Source organism: Podarcis tiliguerta (assembly GCF_965153285.1).
Source record: "Podarcis tiliguerta genome assembly, chromosome: 5".
In the NCBI taxonomy this organism is placed as follows: Eukaryota; Metazoa; Chordata; class Lepidosauria; order Squamata; family Lacertidae; genus Podarcis; species Podarcis tiliguerta.
In genome coordinates, this window is record NC_139538.1 from 76,181,299 (window position 1) to 76,202,535 (window position 21,237).

The window sequence follows — 21,237 nt, forward strand, 5'->3', positions numbered from 1 at the left end:
AGAGGGAAGGCTGTTTGGTCTATTTTTTTCCTTTTCTTTACTATAGAGAGTAATTTGTACAAACAGTTTAAGCAGATGATACTCTTGTTTAAAAAATAAAAAAGTACTAATACATAGGTTGTTACTGAACACAAGTTCTTTATTCTGATGCCATATTGTGGTTTGTGGTTAAATAAAAACAATACAAAAGAAATTTCAAGTTCTTAGGAAAACCCCAACTGGCAAGTTTATCTTATTTTTAAGGACCTGATTTTGTGCTCACCCAGATCTCCATTAATATCAATGAATATTTTTCTAAAACCACTTTGGCTCAGTGGATTGCACGATGTGTAAAAGAAGCATCTGAGGACAGATTGCTGCTAATGTGTCCATTCAAATTCAGGGGTCTCCCTACACTTAGGATTGTGTGATCCAGGTTTTAAGGTTGAAAACCTAAGGGCAGCTCTGGCCTTTTACAATTTGCAGGGAGAACAAGACTTATACTTCCCATTTCCATGTAACCCCTGAAGGAAAACTGGCACACGTCCCATACAATGAGATGTGCAGCTTTTGCTAAGGATGATACGGAAAAGCAGGAAGTGCCAGAGAGCTGAATTTTCTGTTTTTATCACCCAATGCTGCTCTACACATGGACAATGGGAAATTAACATATACAAACTGAGCATTTCCTCTCCGAGGGGCCCAAAGGAACTTTGGATCATGTCCAGTGAAGATGCTTCACTTGGTTATGGATCAGGTTGAAAGTGAATGGGAATATTAGACATGAAAGTAAATTAAAGTGACAATCGCATATATATATGCCGAATACAGAAACGCACAAGATCCTCCAGGCCCCTGGACAAGGAGTTAATAAAATTAAAACGCACACGTATGCACATACTTGAGCAGTCCCTCTGGAGTTCACAAATGACTTCCAAGAATAACATTCTGACAATACTCGAAATTCCATGGCAAACGTAATGTGGTTTAAGGTGTGGGCTTTTGTTCTGTTGTTTGAAAATAAAATGAAATAGGTAATATACACACAGGCTGCGTATCTGCCACGAGTAACCTTCCTCTCAAGTGGAATTTTTTTCTGGTTTGATATTAAGAGGGGGAGGAAATTGTTTCCAAATAAAAGTCGTTGATAGCGAGTGCTGAAGTGAGAAGAAAACATCCTTAGATTTACCTACTAGAGTAGTGCTCATTTGGATCAAACCTCCTGGTATTAAAAAATAAAAAATAAAATACCATAAAGCATCCACACTTGCTGAAGTGCTAGAATTTAAGTCTTGACGTCACACATTCTAGTTTTTGCAGGAGAGTAACATATTTGCATTAGGGATATGCTTAAACTCCCCTGAGAAATGTTACTAGACTTACCAAAACCATTTTGGATTCCTGCAAAGCATCACTGGAGGAGGACCTAAATTTCCAAATCCCCTTCTCCCTTACAACAACCTCCTGCATTCCTGGCAAAGCTGCTATGACTTCATTCAGAATTCCTTGTTTGTTTTGCTTGTAGAACGAATGGCCAAACTGACGTTGGATTTCATTTCCAGTGATATTTTGGTACGGCTCATTCGGATTTGTTTTACAAATCTGGATCAGTGACAAAACTCTTGTGTTAAACACTGGTCTGAATTGTGGAGGCTGTGGGAGCCAGACTACTCAAAAGGGATTGTGGTTAGGAGGCATGGGGGAGCACTGGGCACAATGCCAGTGTCACCCAAGCGAGCCCCATTGAAACAGCGAAATAAGAACAGTAACTGTGCTCTTGCTCCCATTCATTTCAGTGGAAGATGTGCTGGTAAAATGCCCAACAACAGTTCTCATGTAGCACTCTTCTGAAATTCATACATCTAAGGTGTTGTGCCAGACTAAACCTTCAAACAGGACACCTGTAAAATTGTGAAACTGCGTTTTGTAAGCCCGGAGGAAACAACAGAATAAGGGGTGGGAGAAAACTGGAAGAAAGGAAGAAAAAATAAATAAACCAAAATTTCTGATTAAGTGTTTTCCCTCCTGGTACCTCTCTTTCCCTTAAAAAAATATTTTGTTAAAAAACACTGTTATGAGGGCGATAGACTATTTGGTTTCTTCTAAGTAGATGCTCTTAAATTAATGCATATAAATAATTTGTATTTAATTTCCTCTCTTTCCTGTTTAGCAAAGCTTCAAATGCACAGATCCGTACATCCCTCCCACCCCCCACCCCTACCCCCACCCCCAGTCAAAGTCACTTGACTGATGCTGAGTCTCTTTTCATTTCACTTTTTAAGACAAACTGTGCCTCTTGTTCCGATTTCACCACAGGACTCATGGGCAGAAATGCTGTGTTTTCACTTGTACTGTTCTTGGCGTCGGCATTTGACAGCGCAAAGTCCTCCGACCTCCTTGTGTCAGTCAGGATTCGGATCTGCTCCTGGACAGTTTCTAACAATATTTTGACTTCTTGTTGTTCTGCAATAAGACAACTGCTGGCTGGGGCACTCACATTAACAAGTTCAGTGGAATAGGAGTTTTTGCACCATTTGATGCCTGTTATGTCTGAAACGTTTTGTGTCTGCATGCAGGCTTCGTCTAAGCCCACCGAAGGAATGATGGGGACGGAACTGGCCCGTGGAGATGGATAGCCAACCATATCCTTTGGAGCCACGCTATTAAAATAAGAGCTTGTCTCTCTTGAAGGCAGTTGCATATTTATTGAAGTATTCTGTGGTGTTTTTAAACCAGTAGATAACCTAGAGAAGAGGAAAGGTATGAGACGTGTTAGCTTTTCCGAAAGGCACACTGATACAGCAGGATAAATTCATTTCACAAAAATGTATTGGGAGATACATGAGAAATTGCACAAGTCCCTGAGCAATTGCACTAGGCTTACTGAAATTCCTTCACCTTTTCTTAGCTGCTCTGCCTCCAAATTTGCTTCAGATTTAATTCTGTGAAAAATTAATTTTCAGGGACCAGGGTGCCTGAAGGGAAACTTCCTTCCTGTTCCATATACTCAAGTCATATGAAATCTGGCAAGTGGTCAAATGAGAATCAGACATTTTCGACAAGGGCCACCTCCCCACGGAACTCTCTGCCAGGGAAGATCTTTGGTAAGTTTTAGAAGCTGGTGAAAGTTGGTCATTCTGTATCAATCTGAACTCAGGGGATGGTTTATCCTTGTACGTCATGGCACGAGCAGGGCTTTTTTCCCAGCAGAAACTCACTGGAACTGCGTGCAGCACCTCTAAGCTGGGCTCAGGAAGTGGGAGGAAATACCTCACCAAAGCCCTGTTGCACCTCTGGCTCATGAGGAGTAGGGCTGGGCGATATCTGCTTTCCAACATTGTAATATACTAGTGGCACTGTGGGTTAAACCACAGAGCCTAGGGCTTGCCGATGAGAAGGTCAGCAGTTCAAATCCCTACGATGGGGTGAGCTTGGTCCCTGCTCCTGCCAACCTAGCTGTTCGAAAGCACGTCAAAGTGCAAGTAGATAAATAGGTGCCGCTCTGGCGGGAAGGTAAACGGCGTTTCCGTGTGCTGCTCTGGTTTGCCAGCAGCGGCTTATGCTGGCCACATGACCCGGAAGCTATATGCCGACTCCCTCAGCCAATAAAGCGAGATGAGCGCCGCAACCCCAGAGTCGGTCACGACTGGACCTAATGGTCAGGGGTCCTTTTACCTTTACAAAACATTTTACTATGGCAGTATATCACAATGTTGGAAAGGAGCTCATGTCAAAGCTGTGGCGGATGAGGCAGGCATCCTAACACTCAGTTTGTAAGCCTGCCTCATCCGCTGCCATGGCATGGGGGGGGGGAGAGGGAGCAGGCTTCCTCTGTATCACAGGGAGGGACAACCTGTTCGCATCTCCCCCCACCCATCCCAAGATAGTGGTGGGAGCTGAGGCAGCATCTGTCCCTGCCTTGAGATGGGGTGGCGGCTGTGCTGCTTTGAGCCTTCTTGCCCCCCTGGCTGAGCAAGCCCCATGTCCCCTCCAGCATGTATGAGCCGGAGGGACATGTGGCTTGCTGAAGTGGAGGGAGGAACAAGCTGCACTGAAGCTCGCCGACGCAGCTTGTTTCTCCATCTGTAACAGGAGGGTAGAGTTCGGTGGCAGTTTCACTCAACGGTATTTCGCTGGTGAAACCACCACCACTCCTAATCTGCCTCCGGTGCCCAGTGTGCTGAGGGAGAAACAAGCTAGAGGCAGTTTTACCAGTGATATACCGCACTGAGTGAAACCAGCATCACACTCTGCCCTCATACAATGCAGAGGGAACAAGCTGCCTGGCTGAGGTGCCAGTATAGCTTGTTCCTCCCTCCATGTCTTTAAACTGCTTGGCTGAGGAACGTGCGGCTACCCTTGCCTCCGCCAAGCAGTTTTACGGAGCCCTGAACTGCCAGTGGTGAGGTGGGGTTCCCAGCTGTGATTGCGTTCCTGATTGCTCACGAGTAGGAGCAGGGGCACAGCGCAGGCCCTGGGCAGATGCAGCCTTGCTTGGCTACTGCCTGGCTGCCTGCATCCAGGAGGGGGGCTGTGTCTCACACAGAGCCTGACTGGCTCCCTGCGCTTGGGTACTGTAACCCCCATCTTCAGGGAGTTGGGGATGAGGTAGCTTGCCCCCCCCCCAAAGCAGCAGGCTGGGGCCAGCTGTATTAGCCCCAGCCCACTGGGGTGAAAGTGCCTCAGCTCCCATGGTGAGAGCAGAAGCAGTTTCACCCCGTGCCAATGCAGCATCTTTCAACATGGCGGTTGATTGTTAAACCGCAATGTTGAAAACACAGCATCGCCCAGCTCTAGTGGCTTTGTTAAACTGCTCTGCTGAGATGTGGGCAGCCGCATGCCCCTCAGCGGAGCGGTTTAAGGAAGTCTTCTCCTGTGTGAAGGTGCCTGAGGCAGCCCCCCCAAATGGAGCCTGAGGGAGGCTGCCTCTGGCTCATGAGGAGATTCCACCCCCCCCCCAATCCTCTTTGGGCTCTGGGGTGGGTCTTCTGTGGGAGGTGCATTCTGGCACGTCTGGCACTGGGCATGAGTATAAATGAGTGACATAAATATGCCACTAGCACTTTGCTTCCCCTTGGTGCAGGCCTGATATGGGCCTCACTTCAAGAAATAATTCACACCCTGAAAAAGGTCAACATCAAAGCATGTTGCTAGCATGTTGCCTACCTTTGACAAGGTATTGTCTCCTGATCTGTGATCCTTGACTCTTCTAGTTGTTGGTATGCTGGTCCTGTGATCCCGTTGAACCTGCCCCGAGGTAAGGGAGGAGTCCTCCGAAAGGCATTCCTGTGGAGCATCCCTGTTCGTTGACCTGGGCTGCAGCATGAAGAGAGACTTCTGGGAACAAGGACACAAGAGAAACCATCAGCGCTTTCACCATGTAAACCCATGAAAGATGAAATGCAATATTACTAATTCATGGAGTGCAGCATTTTAATCCTGTTTTTTTTTTAATAATGCCAGTTCAAAATTCTACGGAATTAGTGAGTCACAATTCTAGCTTTACGTTCTACCCTTAGTTTTCTGCTCCTACACCTGGAGAAATAGAATAAAGAGATTGATGCTACAAATGTTGAAAGCATTTGTTCTTGTGAGAATGTATTGTATGCTTGTCTGATTCACCCACTGTGGCTAGCCCTGCTTCTGGGGGCTCAAGAGTTCAAATAAATCTGTGGGTAATTCAGACATGGCAATGGATCACCACAGTAATGCCTTTGATTCAAGGAGCTACAGCAGAGAGATGTCCATAATGGTATGAGGTACTTTCTCCTGCTAATGCCTGCAGCGGGATAGCGTTCAAAACCCACACCCCTGAATCACTGCCAAAGTGGCAAAACAGTGTAAGGAGCAGCCCCTTTCAACTGCATTTACACAATTGTTACCATCAATTAGCAGACTCTGAGCTACACCATCACTTTTCCATTGAACAAAGCTGGAACTTGGAGCAGGCATACTCTAAACAGTCAAATATACCCAGCTCTTCCTCGAGGTATGTGACAAAAATCACATATTCCAATTAATCAAGCAGTGGCTCTACGACCACAAAAGACAGAGCTTGTTACCTCATACTCCGAGATCTTGTTCTCCCAGGGGCTTAGGTATCACAATATCCTACAGAACCTGTGCCAAATATCTAAAGGATCTACTACTCCCTTCCCATCGAAGACTCTTTATGCTTGCAAGACTAAATGCTTTCCTCTCTGCAGTGACCAAAGGCAGATTCTCACACATTCCATTTCAAGCCTGTTTGTGTGCCTGCAACCAAGAAGTACCTGATTCAATGGACCACATTCTCTTAGATTGCCCTTTACATGGCAGACCTTGTCAACTGATGCTGAGCAAAATGTTGGACCTCCAGCCCACAACTCCAAGAAGAAGCCTGGCAGATCAGGACAAATATATTACTGCTTTAGTAGCTTCCTTTTTAGCCACAGTTTTACCCAAAAGGGTTCCCGGTGAACTATCCTTTTGGAAAATAGACAGGGCATTGCAGAATATCCAAATGCACATGGCCATAGTGGGACCTTATAACCCTTGATAGCTTCACCCTTGTCTTTTTAATTATTCCAGTTACTTAAAACATGCCAATAAAGGTATTTGATTGATATACCCAGCTCTAGATCCTCCAGAAAGCACCTCTGAAGCAGACATGTTGACAAGCCTAAGATGAAGCCCAGATCAAAAGGACATGTCTGCCATGTGACAAGTGGGAAGAACAATTATGAATCCATGTGTTTTGGATCAGGACATCACTGATGCTCCAGAAATGGATGAGAAAACAAGGCCAACTTCCTGACACCACATTCTGTCCACATACTAATTGTATACTAGGTAGGGCTTCAGGGTCAAGTGAGGTCCTCTTAAGGAGGAAACATATCACTGTCCTTCAAGGCAGAGGGTACTACCCCCAGTTAAACTACAAAGCATTCATCACTCCCTGGACTCGGTCAACATCTACTTTCCTCTGCCTTCTTCATTTGTGAGAACCAATCAATTTACCAAGACTGTTGACAATCTAGGTTGTCATCAGTTAGATGCTCGAAATGTTGGTTCAATGTGGACACCATGTCTAGATGAAGAAACTGGTTAAAAAACAAAGCCATGCTCACATTTTCCTCCCATTGCACATGCTTGTCTCCCCGTGGAGGCAAACATGTTTATGAAGCACAAAACACACACCACTGCGTTTACAACAACTCCGAGAACAAACACTTCTTTTCCCGTATGTTACTAAACAAAGCTGATTATCCATCGCGTTATGGACAAGCACTTTCAGAAGCAGATTTTGTTTCCTCCAGCCTGGAGAGCTTCAACAGGAGGGAACACTATTTAGGCAATCAGGATGTGAGATAGAAATCAAAAGGTAATTTATTGCGTGCAACATCTGTCTGAAAACTTGAGGCGAGGGCTTGTGCAAGATCTGTGCACCTGCAGATGCTGCAACATACTTAACTAGGATGCTTCACAAGAAACAGAAGTCTTAATCTGGCTGGGAAGATCCCTAGGAAGGCATTAGAACCGTCAGCATCTAGCTTCTGTTGGCAGGTAAGCCGATTACAGCTGTGCAAAACAGAATCACAAGCAATGCAATGGATCCCAGGGTGCTTTTCATGGGGAAGACAGAGACCTATGCTGAAGCGCTTTTATCTCTGAGAGAGAGGCAAGCAAATGCTTTGCCCCCTCCTCTTTGCCACAGTTTCCAAGAAGAAGAAAAGAGGGAGAATAAAGCACACATTATGCGCTTCCTCTAGGACCAGTTCATATGCCCACATCTTATTTGCTCTGTCTTTGCACTTGCATGGGACATTGAGCAAAAGCTCGCAAGCTGTGATGCATTTGGAGTGCTGAATCTGTTACATATATATATATGTATTCTCAACAGAAGAATATTTACTTTGTACTAGAGGGGAAAGGGAATAAATGTTAAAATGCACTCAAAATTTCTGAATGTGAAGCTTTCCAATTCCTAGGTTCAATATTAGGTTTTACCATGGAATTAAAAATTAGGCTTTGGGGAATATTGATCATTTTTATAGGAGAAAAATATGAAACAACATCAATGGTCAAATACCATTACCTTTTAAATATAACAGTGTACTTTAAAAATGCAGTCAAATGCAAAATAAATATTATATTGCATGCAAATATAAGTATAGAATATTATTGTAGGTCAGCTATCAAATATGCTAATGTGCTCATCACATGCCAACTATTAAAGGTAAAGGGTAAAGGGACCCCTGACCATTGGGTCCAGTCGTGACTGACTCTGGGGTTGCGATGCTCATCTCGCTTTATTGGCCGAGGGAGCCGACGTACAGCTTCCGGGTCATGTGGCCAGCATGACTAAGCCGCTTCTGGCAAACCAGAGCAGTGCATGGAAACGCCGTTTACCTTCCTGCCAGAGCGGTACCTATTTATCTACTTGCACTTTGATGTGCTTTCAAACTGCTAGGTGGGCAGGGAAGGGACTGAGCAAAGGGAGCTCACCCCGTTGCGGGGATTCGAACCGCCAACATTCTGACCAGCAAGTCCTAGGCTCTGTGGTTTAACCCACAGCGCCACCCGCGTCCCTATGCCAATTATTACATGGTGGAAAATACCAGCTCACAAATATAGACATCAGCTATAGGGTATATAGGTATAAAATGCTTGGTGAATATTTAGCAAATCTTTGATTAATCAGGAGAACATGAAAATTTGAAGAGGAGTATTTTTGGAAACAAATTAATTACAGAAGAAACAAGGGATCTCAAGAAGTCAAAGAGCCTTCCTAGTAGAAACATAACTGTAAAGAATGGACAGTTGAGCCCCACAGACAGCGGTAAAACTTATGAACGCCAAACTCTGTGGTAGACTCTGGCTAGCAGACACATCCAGAGGAAAATTATGCTGATGGTTTATATTTTTAGGTTGTCTATCAACCAATTCCTCTTGGTAGTTAACTTGCCAGATTTAAGTGCTCTTTTCCCTACTGTGAAATCAATACATGAGGAGACCTCTCATATACTATTAACTTCTAGATATTGTACAGGTCACAGCATATATAGCACAAATTGCTGCATAGCCACAACTTTCAGCTCATTCAGTTCATTTTTGCTTTTCCCAACTCCCTGTACATTATCAACGATTATATTGAGTTGCATCAAGATTCTTTTTCGTAAGGTGTTTTGCCACATGTACACAGGAATGAAACACTACACAAGAAGAATCCTGATCATACCTACTTCTAATAAAGAAGTAAATCTGGGGGTAAATTAGAGCGTAGATTCTAGTGGATTCTTGTAAATTCTAGTACCAGAATTTACCCAACATATAGGCCTACAATACAGGCCTTCTGGGACATTTTCAACTGCACAGAGATAAAGTGCCCTCAAATTGTAGCCACTTGACATCTATAGTTTTCTTTCTGTATTCAAAAATTGCCTGGGTTTTTTTTTTTGGGGGGGGGGGGGTTGTCGTTTTTAAAAAGTTCATAAGAAAACTCCCTGAATTTTATATTGGGTGCTTTTTGTTGTTTTTGCCAACCTTTTCCCCAAACAACAACAACAAAAACCCTAAAAAATTAATCCAGGGATACAGATTTAAGAGTTCCAGCAGTTTTATTTTTGAAAACCAAGAATAGTCTAAGACAAAAAAGGAAGGCCAATAAATCTATTGATTATTGCCACTGGGGTGTTTTACTTTTATTTTGTCCTAGCTAATGTTAATGTATTGGGGGTTTAAAAAAGGGGGGGGGACCAGACACCAATTGTGTGACTTTTTCGGGGAAGCAGACTTTGGTGCCTTTCCTTCTGAGATGGCACCCATAGCTGTTTGGGGGCATTTTATGATATCAGGATACATTTAAATTTACCCCGGGGTAGAAAATCCAACCCCCCCCCCAAAAAAAAACAACAACCCATTTTTCAGGAGTCTAGTGAATCACACTAAGATTGTGTTTTTGCAGTGTTCTGCCAATGTACATGCAATGGTACTATGGGCTGGGGAAAGGTTGCAAAAGAATAGGAGGAACTGAAAACTGTGACAAGCTGCACATGTTCCAGCGAAAAACATTGTTCCAGACATTCTTCCAGTGAAGCTAAAATCCAGGACTAGCAGAAGGCAAGGCAGAGACAAACCCACTGAACAAGAAATGAACAGAACTTGGAAATGTATTTCTCCCTGGAACATGGGCTGAGAATTCCAATGAGAATTCGGATTCACATCTAAGCAACTAGTCACAAGTAACTAAGCTTCAATTTTGGCTTTAAAGCAAGATTAGTAGGTATATGGGAAATGTGGATGCGAGAGAAACGAGCAAATCTATCTATTTATCTAATAATCTTAGCTGACATTTTGCAGGATAAATCCGTGTTTATGGGTCTGCAAATCCAACTGACTGCACTTGTGCTTGTACTCTGAGGCAAGGTAGAAAAAGAGAAAGGAAACGGACGTGCCCATTTCAACACGTAAGCACATTTTGTGCTATAATGCGCACCAGTTTGTGCGACATTTTGGGGTGGGAAACCAAGTACTCGACCAACGCAGAGAATGCTCAGAAAAGCAAAGATATCTGAGATATTTGGTATTTATTCAAGCGGAAAAGGCAGTGGAAATTAAGGGACTGATTTTGCACCTCCCTAATTGAAATAAACGAGACTCAACTGTTTAACTATGTGATTAAATCCCACTGATTTTAATGGGACTTGCATGTGTCAAACATCCTCTCTATTAAGCTTCACTGGGTGCTATCCAGAGGAAGCTAAGCTTTCTTAATACTCACTGGAAAGAACAGGATTGAATGCATGTGGCGAAATGCTTAAGTTCAATTGATTTCAAGAGTTCCTGGTAGGTTCACCACAATGCTTCTTAAGAACCAGTGGGAAAAAGAAGATAGTTAAGAAAATAAAGAAAACATAGCAGAAGAAATTAAGCCACAACACTGGAATTGAGAATTTATACCTCAGTACTAACAATATTTATGTCAGAGTAAGTCCACAATTGTTTCAAGTATGTGAAAAGAGTGCAGCCATGCACTCTTATATTTTAAAGTTTAAGCTCCTGTTTGGATTGCTTTTCAGAATAAAGACTTTGCTGGCATGGGATGTCCGGCATCTTTTTCAGAGAATCTGTGAACGTGGATATGAGTCAGGATACACTAGATTACTCCAGCAATTTTCAGCTAAGATGAATTTCAAAGGTGTATACAGAAGTTCTTGAATGGACAAAACATCAGTGGAATTATAAAGGAGGAGAGGGATGGATATGTCTAGTGAAACTGTGCACAGAAACTCTACAGTTGTGAGACCCAAGCCTTGGTGAATGTCTCACAAATTCCAGGAGTAAACATAATTGGTTGGATCCAAGCATAGTTATGCTTAGAGAGAACCACTGACATCAATGGGATGACCATGTTAATGTACAAATGAAGTCAATGGGTCTTGTATAGATCTCACCCAGTATGACTTGTGGTTAGACTCTTCTGTTTCAATAGCTCTAAATGATGTTTTAAGTGTGCACCTAAATATGTCACTTGTGAATGTGGTAAATGTATGTATCTCACATGTACATTCACCTGAAAACCAAAATTGGCTGGGGCTTCCAGCAGGGCACATGCTAGATGGCAAGTCTAGATTTGTTACTCTGTAATTTGCAAATGGCTCTACTTCTGCTGGGAGCCTGAAACATTTATAAATCTTGTTGTAAGTTAGCTTTAGTGATAATTGATATTCTTCATAATTTCCCAATTGACTTTTCCTGCAGGTCAATGACCTTTCACAGAAAAGAAGTTCCCTTCTCATGCCTTAAGGAATATAATGCCTTCCATGATAAACACCGTCAAGTCTTATTGAAATTCTTTAACCTTCCCTCAAAACTCAAATTGACATTTTGCTTGAGCGGGACTTTGAATTTGCCCTGAATTTTGCTTTAGGTAGAATCAATTTGGTGGTGACTTTTACACAGGCACCTGCATTTCCTAGACTGATCTAAAAAAAAAAAAAATGCACGAGCAAGAGTTTATCATGATGTATTTACTGTTATCATGCTATATCTGTCTGCTGAGAAGAATCAAGTGAAAAACCCCAGATGACTAATCTGTCTCTTGTACAGTATTTGTAGCATAAAATAACTTATAAAGCAATTGCACAATGCGTACAATCAATGCTAGGCTTATAAATCACTGACATTTAGAAGTCTATTGCCTGTTCTAAAAAACAATGGTCTGGTGTATTAAATAGTAAATTCTAAAATGACAAAAGCAATCACCTATAAATCAAATCAGGCCCATGAATCTGCAAAGGCACATATTTAAAACACCAATACTTGCAAAAAGGACTTTCATTACTGCATCATTTTTATAAATAAAATAATTCTTTTTATATAAATACTGTACGATCATTATCCCATTTATAGTTAAACATAATAATGGTCATATTTATATAAATAGAATTATTTTATTTATAAAAAGGATGCATTAAGGGAAGTTCTGTTTTAAATAGTTTCAATACATTTAATAGTATTTTAAAGAATCATCAGATCACCTTGTGCTTACCCTGAAAATGCATTGTGGATTTTGGATATTTAAATTGAATGCTGAGTTCTCCAGCAACTACAGTGACAAGTGTGGAGGTATATCCACTCCTTGGTCCATTCCGTGTGGTTTCACAAGCACTAGGGCCAGTCTCTCCTCCCCTGATTAGATACCTCTGCCTACAGACTCTGATGGCTGATCCACAGACTGCTTGCAGGACCCAAATGGCTCTGCAAAACTGGAAACTCCATCACATTGAAAGAGCCAAAGGCTGCGGGAGTAGGCACTGGTTCTTTAACTGGCCAAAAGGCAACACCCGGGGTGGGACTGCAGACAATGGTTACCTTACTCTGCTCTAAAATTCAGGTCATGGATCCAGGACTTTGCTGACACAGTGGGATGTTTGACCTCATGTACAGGAGCACTATGGGACGTCAGTCTAAACCACTGAGCCTTGGGCTTGCCGATCAAAAGGTTGGCAGTTCGAATCCCCACAACGGGGTGAGTTCCCGTTGCTCAGTCCCAGCTCCTGCCAACCTAGCAGTTTGAAAGCACCTCCAATAGTGCAAGTAGATAAATTGGTACCACTCCGGCAGGAAGGTAAACAGCATTTCTGTGTACTGCTCTGGTTTCACCAGAAGCGGCCTAGTCATGCTGGCCACATGACCTGGAAAAACTGTCTGCAGGCAAATGCCGGCTCCCTCGTCCTGTAAAGCAAGATGAGCTCCGCAACCCCAGAGTTGTTCGTGACTGGACTTAACTGTCAGGGGTCCCTTTACCTTTACAGGAGCACTATCCATGGTTCTGAATTCCAACTTCGTTGACTATTGTATTGCCCTGCCAGAGAGAATCTGGATTTTCTGACCTTCCCTTGTTTGGGCTAGCACACCTCTCCTGTGGTCAGGTGGTTCAAGTGTTGTCTCTAGAATTATAGCAGCAGTGGGAAACCTCTGATACTCAGATCTAATGAGGTGTGCCAAATCTTTCAGTTTGGCCTGCGAAGCCACTTGGCAAACAATGCTCACCTGTCAATCACTTGACAACATATCAGATAGAGTCATCTATTATCTCTGTTCTAAGGACCACAGAGAGATCCTTCCAGCAATCCCCACCCCAGAATTGGAGTGAAGAAAACTGGAATTGTCAATGGGGGGGGGGACATCTAGTTGGCCACTGTGAGAAAAGGATGCAAGAATAGATGGGTGATTGTTCGCTCTCAGGTGAATATATAAAGCAGCCATTTTTCATATTGAGTTCTATTTGTTTGGTGGGTGGGCACTGAGAAAATCTGGTCGTTGTCATCACTGTCTGCCTACAAGAAGATGAGTCATTAACTTCATGAACTGAAATGAGGCAGGAGAGTGAGGGAAATCTTCTATTCTTATGGTTTCTCAGAATACAATTGCCTCCTTCACTGGTCTGTGACTACAACTTTGATGGCATCCTTAATACTTCCTCTAGGCCTTTTAGAAAAAAAGAGAGAGAAGAATGTGGAACACGGAGAGCAGAAGTAATGGCTGTTTTACATCTGCAGTGGAAGAAACGCTGGACATCTGCTTAATGAACAGATCAAGGCTCCTTCCATGCCATACACTCTTAAATGTCCCCCTAGTCACTGTGTACGACTGTGCTGCATATGTATCACAAAACAAATGTCAATTAAGAGTTGCTTCCTTACCTGTGTGGCTTCATAGCCTGGCTACCTCTGTCAGGAGACAAGGCTTCCGGAAAGGACTGAGTTCCTGAAAAGCTAGATTCCATCATTTTTTCCATCACTGGCTCTGGATGTCTGTTTGCCTTTGAATACTGTAGCAAAGAAAACAAGGGGCAGGAAGAGAGATTAACGGTGCATTAATAGCAATGTATATGACTCTGTATACGTAAGTACCGTGAGATAATGTCTGCTCATGGCACAAAAGCAGGAGGTGCCAGATTTTGATCTTAAAAACACCGTACGCTTCCCAGATCCAGAGAGTGGGCTTAGATTGTGCCAAGGGATAAGACCTGGTGGATCAGGTGAGCATATTCTGCTACTAGCCACAATAGCTACCTGCTATTTGCAGGGAATTACAGGTGGGAGAGCAGTGTTGTGCTTCGGGTTCTGCTTGTGAGCTTCCTACACACATCAGGTTGGCCACTGTGTGAACCTGAGCTTGGAAAGTTCATTTGAAAGCTAGTTCCAGTTCCAGCTCCTCCCCTCCAAAAAGGATTTAGTTCAGTTCCCATCAATTCACAGTTCATCCTCCTAGTCCTTCAGAATTTTACAAGCTGTTCTGCTAAAGTATGCTTAAGAAGACTCTGAAAGTCTCAAAAGACACACCCAATATAATGAGAACAATTGTGGTATTTATTTCTCCCCGAACACTTGTGATATTTATACTTGAGCAGCAGCAGCACTTTTCAGAGAGGTAGGTACATAAATGGTAAATGCACAGAGTTAAGTACGATCAAACCCACAGAGAAAGACTATTTGCAACAGATATGTTTTATTTATTCTCTAGGTTTCTTGCAAGACCATCAAATGCATACATAATATGCCTCTTGGTCATTACAGGGAGGCTTACTAATACTATGCCACAGCACAAATGAGCCACCACTCTGGCCTTAAGGGGTTGGAGTTTGCAGTCACTTTGTCACACACACACACACACACACACACAGTCATTTACACCACTGTCACAATCATGGTTCCCACCCCCCAATAATCTTGGGAAAGAACAATGGTAGGAATTGTACTCCATACCCTTAACGAACTACATTTCCGAAGATGCTTCATTCTGTTAAAGAACTCACCATTATTTATTATTGTGACAATCAAGAAAAAATAAAGATAAAATTAACCAAATGCAATGCTCCTAAGGGAAGTTGCACAGCAATGTAAGACTGATAAACCAAAGCAAAATCAGTTCCTTAAGATTCAGGACATCTCAAAGCTGTACTGCATCTCTGAGAACATCTTTGAGACAATACTGGGATCCAGTTTGCCACAGAAACACTTTGCATTCTTTTGACTTTGATAAGTGTGTCAATTTAGACATTAAATCAAATTCTCAAATTGCATCTGTCCATTCATTAATACTAGCTATTATTGGCATACTTGCTATAGCAACCATATAAGGAAATAGTTCTTGGTGTTCTTTCCTCATTGACTCAGCAGTATAATTTAATAATAATAGCAGAGGATCATACGGGATTTCATAACCTAATATTTTTTAATATTAAATCTGCAATCTTTTCCTAATATTCCTTTACCCCATTGCACTTCTGCCATATGTGATATAGTCTCCTGTTTCTTTCCGACAAGTCTTTGGGCAATTCTCATTTCCTTTACTTATGATTTCAGGAGTTACATACCAACTTAGCATTATTTTAGAATAGTTTCCCCTCATAAGCATGTGTATGGAGAACATGTTTTGCTATAGTCCAAAATGTACCCCAAGTCTCCATTTCCAACATCTTGTGCCCACTTAATCATTTGCGAGGAGGTGGCAGGAAATCAGCTCCACTTCAATGTGGTGAGGAGTTGCGGTGGACCACGTGGCCACCCACTCCCTTCCGGGGGCGGGGGATGAAGTTCCGTGCCACCCGGAGGTTCCTAGCCATGTCATTATCCAGCCAGCCAATCCACTGGCTGGGGAGGCATGGCCAGGACCCATTTAAACTGACGCAATCGTCACAACTTTGTAAGGTTTGGCAGTTAGGCATTGGTTGATCTCATGATGGGGGAAGGGAGGTGTGGCCATCACCTGCCCCTCCAAGCTTAAGGGCATTCAGTTAAAGGAATCCAGGGGTGTGGATCTTGTCCGATGCCTGGGGCAGGGCTAGAGCCATGCCACGACCCCATCAGGAACCCAGGGGGAGCTCAAGTTGGTTTGCATCAACGGGATGCCCCCTACCGGTGGTTGATCCTTACGGACTCCCTGCATGATGGGCAGGAATCAGATATAGTCGGGTCAGTCCAATGCCTAAACCAATACCACTCACATTCTGTAACCACTACAGTTGTGGCCTAAATTTGCCCAACAACATTTAACCTAATATCTGTGTCCTTGTGTCTTATTCATCAATGAGGGGGTGGTTTCGGGGTCTCAACACACAATCACTTTATCCCAACGTCTAGGTTTTCCAAATGATCCAATTTATGTTCTGCTGAGGCTCCTTTCCACAGGGATCGTACCACAATATGTCCGCAAAACATCACCATGTCAAGTCACATAATTGCACAATGGGAACTTCTCCCCAAGCCACACCCACCTGCCACACCTCTGACATCATATGTGAGGGACAGTTAGAGATGGAAGCCTTCAAAGATGCTCCCAATTGTGTATAGGCAAGGGAGCCTTCCTTTCCCTACTGATCAGCTGACTGGCAGTGAAAGCAACCCTGCTGGGATTGGCTGCCCTGTGGTTGTGCAGCTAATCCATCGCGGAAGCAGATTCGGAGTCATAGGCCATCAACTAAAAGTCAGTGGCTTCTAGGCATTATAGTAAGCCTTGTTTCTTGACTCCATTGCTGTGGGGCGCTTACTGGTGTGCCCTACATCTCCCCTCCCTTGCCATCTGCCCTGAATTGCATTGCAGTGAGAACCTAATTTGGTGAAACATATATCTACATGCTTAGAGTTCAGAGTGGACCCAAAGGCAGGTGATGAGACTCCATTCCCCAGTTCTCCAGGGACAGGAGCGAGTGCAGATGACAAATTTGGCTGAATGGGAAGAAGCAGAAGATGGCACCACCTTCCATTGTCTGTTTCACACGAGACCCATTCAGCTGCCTTGAACGGGCCTATCACATCATATGGCAACCCTTAAAAGACAACAAGGTCGTCACACTGCCTTCTTCAGGAGGGAGGAAGTTGTTCCTGCAATACTAAGGGAGAAATGTAGGTCTGCTTTTGTTGTCTGTGCAATATCAGCTAGGTGGGAAATTGGAAGCGCAGAAACGTGTTAAAGGATTTAGCCTGGGACTTTATATGAATCAAAGGTCCCAGGTTAAATCATTTCATATCCAGTTAGAGAACAGTTACCAGGGCTGGGAAAACTCCTCTATCTGAGAACTTAAGAGAGCCCCTGCTGTCATTTGAAGTAAAGAATGCTAGGGATTGATAGACCAATGATCTGATTCTGCACAAAGCAATGTCATAAGGATGCTATCCTTCATTGCTATTGGAACGAACATAATTTGCAGAGGTGGCGGCTTGTGGAAGTTTGGGAACGGAGGACAAATTTGTGGAAAAATAAAATGAAACCCCATAGGTAGGATGTGGAGCCTTGCGGAATCTGAAGGTCAACAGCAGAGCTCCAGCAGAGCTTGGTGGGTCAGGTGTGCTTGTGTGGAAAAGTTGATTTGAGGATTATTGAGGTTCAGCACGTGTTCAGTATAGCACAGTTTCTGTATAGCAAGGACTGCATTTTAGAGAAGCTGTGTAATTATTTAACTGGGAAATTATATTGGAGGAATTTGGAGGCAGGGGGAAACTAAAATAGAGTTATACTGATGCATTGTCAGAATATATACACATATTATGTGTATGCACACTGTTGTTTGCCAGAGTTTGCAACAGAATATATACACTTTATTGTTTGCAGAAGTTTCAGCTCCTGGTTCTAATCAGCATTATGACAGCTAATTATTTTATGAGGAAAATATTAATGCTTTATTTAAACTGAGACAGAGAAACCTTTTCAGTTCTGGTGACATTTGCATAGCTATTGACGAAAAACAAAACAGCTTGTCTCAAAAATGCAAATTTTGCATTCTGAATCCTCCCCTTTGTATATCAGTAGATTATTTTGACAGCTGGGCGGGGCCCCATCCACCTGCCAATCACCTGACATCACCATGACATCAACTGAGCATATTTCCCCCCTTTATAGTGTGGCAGACTGTACTACAAAAAGCAACTCCAAGCCAAGTGAGGCATGAAGTCACACAGACTTCTCTCTTCAGCAATTGGCTGCTCTACCAGGAACACTGTCCATGGTATCTGGGACCTATGAGAGTTGGAATCCACATGGATTCTGACTCCCATAGGCCCCAGATAGCATGGACAGTGTTCAGGGATATTGAGAGTTGGAGTCCAATACAGGCTTCCCACCCCTCTTTTAATGAACTGCTCAAGACTTAATAGCTTGAAGGGATCTGGAAGAGGGAGCAGGCTTTGGCCCGGTGGTCCCACTAGTCAGTGGAGAATGGGGACCCTGGCAGAATCTCTGCAGCCTCTTTCTGAGAGTGCATAGACTATGAAAAGCAAAGAGTGGGACAATTGCAGCTAGAATGATGTAAACTAAGACAGGATTGTCAAACAAGGTGAGTTGTGCAGAACACCCTATTTCCTTTTTCTCTCCTTGCAAGTCAGTTGGGTTGGTGAGATTATTTGGCAGATCTTTAGTCAAGTATTCTGAAAATCAATGAATATCACTAAATAAAGATGTGACCCTCAGCTCAATCCATCTAATCTGTTTTGTCATTTGATGCCCAGGCACAGGGCAAATAATAATAATAATTTTATGATTTATATCCCGCCCATCTGGCTGGGTTTCCCCAGCCACTCTGGGCAGCTTACAGCACATAAAAAATTGTAAAACATTAGACTTCTAAATTTTCCCCGATACAAGGTTGCCTTCAGATGTCTTCTAAAAGTTTATTTCCTTGACATCTGATGGGAGGGGGTTTTATAGGGCGGGTGCCACTACCAAGAAGGCCCTCTGCAATAATAATAATTTTATAACTCATAAAACCGTTAGTTCCAAGACTTCTCCCGGATAAAAATCAACTGCCTAAAAGAAACTTTACAGATATGGCATTTTAAACCATTTTAAGTAACTGAGATGAAATGGGTTGTCTTTCAAATAAATAGAAGTCTAAACAGGTAAAGGTCTATCACTATGCTATTCAGCGTGAATTAAAATTCTGCACTGCTGAAGGCTTCTCAGAAAACAAAAGCTGGATTTATTAAAAGAGGGTGGTGGAGGAGGGGTATAAGGTAACCGTGAAATACAGAGGTAGCAGGGAGGAAAAGGAAAACATTTCACACTTTCAATAGAACTTTTCAAAACTGAACCTGCACCCTGCACACAAACACCAGGAGGAATGTAAATTAATACTTTATTAATAATTGTTTTTAAAATAACTTTCCCCCAAAAAAGTACACAAGTCTGTTAGATTTTTAAACAACCAAGAGCTAAAAAAAACCCATAGCATAAACTACCAGCCATGCATACTGACTCACAATAGGTTCACAACGCCTGGCTCCAATCTAGCACCATGCGCAGTACTGGATTTACGTATAAGCTAAACAAGCTTAGCGCCCCACTCTCTTGGGCCCTCCCCAAAAATATACTTCTTCTTAGTTGTATTTCATTTTAATATACTTCTTAATTGTATTTCAGTTCAACAATTACTTTGATAAAATACATATTTTGTTATGTGCAAATGGCTTTAAATACCTATTAGTTCCATAAATTACCATATAGCATATATTCAACACAAAAAAACAGCGACGATTTGTTGTTGACAAAGGGCAGTTGGACATATAAAGGGCCCCATTACCTTCAGTAGCTTAGGGCCTCATCAAATCTAAATCCGGCCCTGACCATGTGGCTGGGACAACTAGAACTGCCAGCAGAATCCTTCATCTAGGACATATTTTAAAAGGTGGCTTGTCTGTATGTCCACTTGTCTGTTGGGCTGCCTCTCGACATACTGTCAGCACACTCGGCATGAGGGTTCCCGAGGTGGGGATGGTGGTCATCATCAACGCTGGGCCACAGGCCACCATTTTGAGTCCAGATGGTGTACCCAAATGTGACTTGGGCATAACTTCACGTATTTTTTGGCATACGTTCAGCTGCCGCTTGAGATATCATTGCCAAACTCAGCACAAGAGTTCCCAAACTGCGGGCAGCAGCTTTGGTTAATGTTTGGATGCCAGGTGCCATTTTGAACCAAGGTGGCAGTCCAAAATGTGACTTTGGTGTGACTTCCGTCATGTTTTTGTGATAGGTCCCAACTCACAAATTATCCTATCCATTTAAAAATCAAAATATTTTTTGATTTCTAAAAATTCCCAGGCAGTGCAGTGTAGGAACTGGAAGGAAAGCAAAAGAGACTGCCCTCTGGTTCCTCTTCATAGTGTGCTTTTAGCTTTTAAAAAATGCCATGTGTAGACACTGTCCTTGCTTGGGGGAACCTTGTGTCTCCTATGGGATTTCTAGCTAGGTAATAAAGGTAAAGGAAAAAAGTAAAGGCAAAGGTCTCCTGGATGGTTAAGTCCAGTCAAAGGCGACTATGGGGTTGCAGAGCTCATTTCACTTTTAGGCTGAGGGAGCTGGTGTTTGTCCACAGACAGCTTTCCAGCTCAAGTGGTCAGCATGACTAAACCGCTTCTGCCACAATGGAACTCTGTGATGGAAACCAGAGTGCACAGAAACACTGTTTACCTTCCCGTCGCAGCGGTACCTATTTACCTACTTGCACTGGTGTGCTAGATTGGCAGGAACTGGGACAGAGCAATGGGAGCTCCCCCTGCTGGGATTCAAACTGCTAACCTTCTGATTGGCAAGTTCAAGAGGCTCAGTGGTTTAGACCACAGCGCCACCCACGTTTCCCTAGGTAATATGTGGACAAAATCCACGTGTATGGCTACTTGCTGGACTGAAGCAACAGTTACGCTACCTTGGACTGCAGATCTCAGGAAATTGTCAAACACACTGTGGAAAGTAAGCCACAAGCTGCATCCATCTTGC

The 21,237-nt window shown here is 43.1% G+C and overlaps 2 protein-coding genes across 5 annotated transcripts in view; one reads left to right on the forward strand and one right to left on the reverse strand.

Moving 5' to 3' along the window:
- LOC310677312 (uncharacterized protein) overlaps positions 1–5,557 on the forward strand; it is a 62,399-nt gene extending 56,842 nt beyond the window's left edge. For all 3 annotated transcript variants that reach the window (XR_014511052.1, XR_014511053.1, XM_083440140.1), the window contains exons 3-4: positions 2,943–3,083; positions 5,193–5,557. Coding sequence is in view for 1 of the 3 variants with exons in the window: in XM_083440140.1 (XP_083296266.1) it covers positions 2,943–3,083; positions 5,193–5,215 (164 nt within the window). In the remaining 2 variants the exon portion in view is untranslated. The remainder of the gene's footprint in view (positions 1–2,942; positions 3,084–5,192) is intronic.
- Positions 119–21,237, reverse strand: part of NRG3 (neuregulin 3) — a 602,711-nt gene continuing 581,592 nt past the window's right edge. For both annotated transcript variants that reach the window (XM_083440046.1, XM_083440045.1), the window contains 3 exons: positions 14,169–14,296; positions 5,146–5,316; positions 119–2,723 (listed from right to left, as the gene is read on the reverse strand). In XM_083440046.1, coding sequence (XP_083296172.1) covers positions 2,219–2,723; positions 5,146–5,316; positions 14,169–14,296 — 804 coding nt within the window. In that variant the 3' untranslated portion in view covers positions 119–2,218. The remainder of the gene's footprint in view (positions 2,724–5,145; positions 5,317–14,168; positions 14,297–21,237) is intronic.